Source organism: Salmo salar, chromosome 01, assembly GCF_965601325.2.
Source record: "Salmo salar chromosome 01, fSalSal1, whole genome shotgun sequence".
NCBI lineage: Eukaryota > Metazoa > Chordata > Actinopteri > Salmoniformes > Salmonidae > Salmo > Salmo salar.
Window position 1 is genome coordinate 20,503,634 of NC_138291.1, and position 6,434 is coordinate 20,510,067.

General features: G+C 43.4%; 1 protein-coding gene across 1 annotated transcript; it reads right to left on the reverse strand.

Annotated features, from left to right (window-relative positions):
- Nucleotides 1–330: 330 nt before the first annotated feature.
- On the reverse strand, nt 331–6,164 carry zgc:113142 (D-beta-hydroxybutyrate dehydrogenase, mitochondrial). The gene is made up of 4 exons (XM_014143400.3): nt 5,721–6,164; nt 2,246–2,398; nt 1,986–2,119; nt 331–1,500 (listed from the first exon to the last, which is right to left on the reverse strand). Exons 1-4 carry the CDS (start codon nt 6,079–6,081, stop codon nt 1,132–1,134), a joined length of 1,017 nt encoding a protein of 338 aa, XP_013998875.2. The 5' UTR covers nt 6,082–6,164; the 3' UTR covers nt 331–1,131.
- Between the last annotated feature and the right edge of the window lie 270 nt (nt 6,165–6,434).

Sequence of the window (6,434 nt, forward strand, 5' to 3'; positions counted from 1 at the left end):
TGATTACACAGCCATGATGTGGCTGAATGGAAGCAAGTCCCCGCAGCAAAGTTTCAACATATAGTTGCCAGAAGCCTCCACTTCCCAGAAGCACACAGCCATGATGTGGCTGAATGGAAGCAAGTCCCCGCAGCAAAGTTTCAACATCTAGTTGCCAGAAGCCTCCACTTCCCAGAAGAGTGGAGGCTATTATAGCAGCAAAGGGGGGACCAACTCCATATTAATGCCTATGATTTTGGAATGAGATGTTTGAAGAGCAGGTGTCCCCATACTTTTGGTCATGTAGTGTAGGTTCTGTATACTGTCGTGGAAATTCAGTACTGAGAGAGATTTGGTCATTTCTTCAAACAATCATCTTTATTAAATATCGATTAATTATTGCAATAATTAGGCTGGTCGACCCTCCACCCTTGAGTGTTGGACCAAGTAACCTAACCTTTACACAAATGCAGAGTACTATATATAGCTGACACTAACAATTCTCAGTCATGGTTGGTTCAACCCCCCTCATGCAGACCAAGGAGCATCAAACCATCCTGTCGTTATCTGCACATGGGTGTTGTCTTTACCCCACCCTGGCTTAGTTTCCCAGATGCAAGGATGATTTAGAGACAATGAGGTATTGTTCTAAACTCTTCCTGGCTATCTCTATCTCGGTTACACCCACCACATCTTGTCTATGTAATGCAGTCTTTAACTAAATTGTCAGCTCAAGCCATCTCTGGTGACCATATGCCCAGATTAGCTGCAGGAAACTAGAGTGGAGACCATAAAAACACAGACACTAACAGGACAGAAATATCCTCCTATTTGTTAAGTATCAATTGCTAACTATTAATATCAAACAAATCAGGTAAATATGTAATTTTGTGGTTATGAGTGAAGCAAGCAGCTGCAAGACACAGTAACATGCCATTGAATCCTCTTAGTTACGTCCCAAACATCTTCTATTCTTCCCTAATGTATTGTTGGTGGGAAGGAATGCATACACTTCCCAGAGAATTTGGGACACATGCAAGTGTGCAACACAAAATAAGTGAGAAGCGCGATATAAAAAATATTGTCACATTACAACATAACACAAAGCCATACACTTTTTCTACTGTCACTCCAGCATAATACAGATATTCTCTATTTGGAATAAAGCATTGCTTTTCTTTTGTTGTACATGGGACTGAGGTAGAAAACTGCATCAGTGACATATGTCGGCAGATAGGGAAAGGAATAGAAGAACAACATATCCAGCTTAGAGACCAACAGATATCTGCGTTTAGGTCTGTCCGCTGTGAGGGCGTCCACCATAGCGTCTATGACCAGGCTGCTGTCCTGGTTGCCAGTCATACATGTAGACATGTGGTAGTTATTGGCCAGGTCCACATACTGCCTGTTGAACATCTGTTGACGCTCCCTGTCCAGTTTCTCCCAGATGTCTGTCCCTGTTCTCCTCCTCCTCAGGATGCTGGTAGCAGGACCAAAGTTACCTGGCTGGATGATGCTCACCTGAGATCATCACCACAATGTTAAAGGGGCACTCTGAAGTTCAAACAATAAGCAGTCACACCGGCAGGGTTTTGGTGAAGACCTGAGGGATGGGGCTGGAGAAATGTAACCTTTCTCAAATTCATAAACAGAGCTATGGATGCAAGGATTGGTCATCCATGATATCAAAGTTATATATTTAACCATGTTTTAAAGCTATAGTGTTAGCTATAGCCAACAAAGAAGTAAAACAAGCTTATATTTTGGGTTCTGATGGGGTACCACAGTTGAACTAAGCTCATGAGGCATTTATACGTTATATTCTTCAAGAATTAATGGGTATACTGTATATCCTTAAATGTCCATAAATGGCTATAGCAATCACAGATTGACGTTCTATAGGGAATGTGTTGGTTACAATCAATGTAAAAAAAATCTACAGAGTATTAAAAGGACACACACACACACACACAGTAATTATTATGATTACCAAGAGTTGTCTTTACCTTTACTCCAAAACAGGCCATCTCTACCCGTAGGCAGTCTGCAAACGCCTCCAGTCCTCTCTTGGACATACTGTAGGCCCCCATGGTCAGACAGTTGAAGAACGCAAAGATGCTTGAGACGTACACCATCCGTCCTACGGAAATCAATGAACATTACACATTTTAGAACACTGTGGAGTAATATGAACATTGAATGTGATAAATGAAGAACTGTGATCACCATTATGAAATGGTGATGGTAAAATAATTATTAAACTTACCTTTTGAGGCACGAACCAATGGGAGGAAAGCTATGGAGGTCCTGATGCTGCCAAATAAGTTGACCTCAGCCATAATGCGATAATCATCAATGGTGTTCCACTCTGTCTCTGACCAGTCTACGATGCCAGCATTGTTCACAACTGCCCAAAGCCCTTCAAACAAAACAAATCAACTTACATTAACAATGTGTGTAAAACCTGTTAAATCAGTTTTGTCATAAGTGTCTCACGTTTCAGCCTGGCGTCAGAGCCATATGAAGCATACTATACATATTTCTGAGCACCTCCAAGATGATTTAAACTGTATATACAGTTTCTGGGGCGGCAGGTAGCCTAGTGGTTAGAGCGTTGGGCCAGTCACCGAAAGGTTGCTAGATCGAATCCCCGACTTGACAAGGTACAAACCTGTCGTTCTGCCCCTGAACAAGGCAGTTAAACCACTGTTCCTAGGCCGTCATTGTAAATAAGAATTTGTTCTTAATTAACTGACAAGCATAATTAAAAAGGTAAAATAAAAAATATATACTAATGGTCCAGTTACTTTAAACCTGACCAAATCCACATTGAGCTGTCATTCTTATTGAAAGCAAGTCTAAGAAGCGGTAGATATGCTCTGTGTGCGTTATTTCTATGCTTCCCTTTCTCAAGTTTCGTTTTTTGCGTCTTTTACCTTCAGTTTTCTACACCAGCTTAAAACAGCTGAAAGTACAATATTTTTTGTTATGGAAAAGGTATTTCGCAGTGGTTTAAAACGACTCTATTTTAGCAACCAGGAAATGGCGGAGTGATTTATGCATAGTACATCTTAAACATATCTGGAGCAGGCTGTAATATGGTTTACATACGCCCGCGGAGCGGAGCCGAGCGCGCGATTCACAGTGACTAGGCCTTCATCAAGGAGCCTAGGCCTTGTGCTGGAAAGTTTTTGCCATTAGCCTACATTTACTATTTGATTCATCTTAATCTATTAGCCTACATGGCTATATAGCAACAATATCATATTTAGAGTCAGCAAACTAGCTAAGTGTTTTGAGTTCCCACTACCTCAGGAGGTGAAATAATATTGCCTATAGGTGTCTGCAAATTCTCTGAAGAGCTCCCCAAAAAATCTGATAATTCTGGATAACTTTTGACAGGTTTCACATCACAATTTCAATCATGCATTCCCTGGATAGGTTTGATGACATAGCTACTCTTTGAATCATATATAGGCTACCATCTCCGTTGTCTTACTTGGCACTGGAAGAATTTTTTTTTAGAGCCCTTCAAAGTAACTGTCCATCAAAATAGTGATATTTTTACAGAACCACACAGAACCATCCACCATGACTGGATCAAGCGGCGTGCCCGGGTAGAGATGGACACCTGGTTGGTATTGGAGTGGATGGAGAGAAGAAACTGGACTTGGGGGCAAGTTACTGAACGTTATTGGAGCCTACCAGGGAAGAACGAGAGGCAGCCCCCCAAATTCTTTTTGGGGGGGCACACGGGTAGTTTGGCTGGGCCAGGGTTAGGCCCTGAGCAAACTCCCCGTGCTTATTGTGTCGAGCATGTGCCTGCTTCTCGCACTCTCTCTCCGGTAAGCCTCCACAGTCCAGTACGTCCTGTTCCTGCTCCTCGCACTAGCCCTGAGGTGCGTGCCTCCTAAGCCAGTCCCACGCACTTGGCCTTTAGTGCGCCTGCCCAGTCCAGTATGTCCTGTTGCTGCTCTTCGCACTAGCCATGTGGTGCGTGTTACGGTTCTGGCGCCTCCAAAGCCAGAACCGTCTAGAGCTTCCGACGACAGTGCCCCGTCTAGAGCTTCCGGCAGCAGTGCCCCGTCCAGTGCTTCTGGTGATGGCCCACAGTCCAGAACCGACAGAGACGGCCCACAGTCTGGAACCGCCAGAGTCGCCCGCCAGTCCGGCGCAGCCAGAGTCGCCCGCCAGTCCGGCGCAGCCAGAGTTGCCCCTCAGCCCAGAGCCTTCAGCGGTAGGCTACAGCTCCGAGCCTTCAGCAGGGGTGGACAGGTTAGAGTGGGGATTAAGCCCGGAGCCAAAGCCACCTCCATGGGGGGAGGTTTGGGAAGGGGGGGGGGTGTAGCACAGGAACCGTCGGTGACGGTGGTCACCCTCCATTCCCTCCCTTTATTTTGGGTTAATTTTGTGTTTTTTGTTTGAGGTGCATATGGGGTCTGCACCTTTGGGGGGGGGGGGGGGGGTACTGTCACGTCCTGACCAGTAAGGGGGTTATTTGTTATTGTAGTTTGGTCAGGGCGTGGCAGGGGGTGTTTGTTTTATGTGTTTCGGGGTTTTTGATTTATGTTCTATGTTAGTATATTTCTATGTTTATTCTAGTGTGTCTATTTATATGTTTAGTTTATTGGGTTGACCTTCAATTGGAGGCAGCTGTTCCTCGTTGCCTCTAATTGAAGGTCCTATTTAGTAGGGGTGTTTTTTCCTGTGTTTTGTGGGTGGTTGTTTCCTGTTTTGTGTATGTTGCACCTGACGGGACTGTTTTCGGTCGTTTGTTGTTTGATTTTGAGTTCAATAAAAGTAATTATGAGCACATCACACGCCGTGTCTTGGTCCCCATTAGACGACCCACGTTACAAATAGTTACATTTGTCACATTTCTTTTTGTCCATACTATCGTCAGGCTCTAGCACCTCCCACAAAAATTATTTATCGCTGATTTATCATTATTGCTAAAAATAGGTAAACATATCGGGATATGGATTTTTGTCCGTGTCACCCAGCTCTACCCTAGCCCTAATTCCTGCAATCCAAAGGTTGCGAGTTTGAGTGACACCATAAATCCTCTAATTTGTATGATATTGTACGACCGCTATTCAATTCATAATGTTACCTAAAGAAATGTAATATAACATGCTAAATGGAGGTATGCACAAAATCCTACAAATTGCCCTGAGCCCAGGTTGCACATTTTATGTTTTAGTTGACAACAGGTGCTTTTGAGAAGGAAAAGGTTATCTCTTAGTGTTAATAACAGTCAATGCATCATTAATAAAGCCCTGGGGGAAAAAGGACTTGTGAAGAGCAGGAACATCAACCTCTGAATAGTCTTAGTCATGGGTCAGCAACAGGTGTCCCACAAGCCAAAAACAGCCCCCAATGAATTTCTTTTAAGTAAAAAAAAAAAAACGAGGCTAAAATCACCAGGAATTGAGCCAAAATGTGTTACATTTATGAAATCTGTTCCAAAGTATTCCCACAAAAAGAGACGTGATCGTGTATGACATGATTATTTAAAAAAATATATCTTATTGGGTTTAGTTGTGCTCAATTTGCAGTGTACAATTGGGCTATGTTCCGCCCCCTGACTATCCGCTCCGACAAAAATTGGCCCATGGCTGAATATAGTTGCCTACCCCTGCTTAGTCTTAAGAGTTTCTTTTGAGAAGGAAATTATATCAATTATTCCATTAACAGTCCGTAATTGTTATGTTAAGTAACCTACTTGTAACAGAACTCACCTTTCTCTGGCAGGTTAGATTGGACCACAGTCCTTGTCTGTGTCACATCTTCATCTTTAGTGACGTCTAGCTTGAGAATGTTCATGTTGCTGGAGCTCTCTCTGTGCAGAGTTTGGGCACCGTCTCCGTTGGGAAACAGACAACCGGCAAAGACCACAAACCCCTGAGCATCCAGCCTGCGGGCCAGATGATGACCGAATCCGCTGTCACAGCCCGTTATCAGTACCGCACGGCCCGCTCCTATCACCTCTTGGTTCCTGCCACGGCACGACAAGAGTATGAGGGCCAGGAAAAAGATCGCACAAACGGATGAGACAATGATTCTTCCAAAGGGGAAGGAAGTGAGGGCAGCGTTATCCATGCCAACGATGTATAGAAGTTATCCAATAATGCTTCCCATCATTGCAAAATTGTCAGCAACAGCGTCCATTCTCAACCAGGGGTGTAGGCTATTTATTCCTGAAAGACAACAAAGAAGTTTTTTGTGCAGACTGTTGGGATGTTCTCTATGCTTTAGGACAGGGGTGTCAAACAAGCAAACAAACATGCTTGTGTTTCTAGCTCCAACAGTGCAGTAATACCTAGCAATAAAAAACAATATACACATAATCCCCCAAAAATTCTGAAATATCAGAATGAGCAATGTCAGAGTCCAGATTATTTATATATATATAAAATATTATAATTAAGTTCTGTATAGACAGTATATGAATA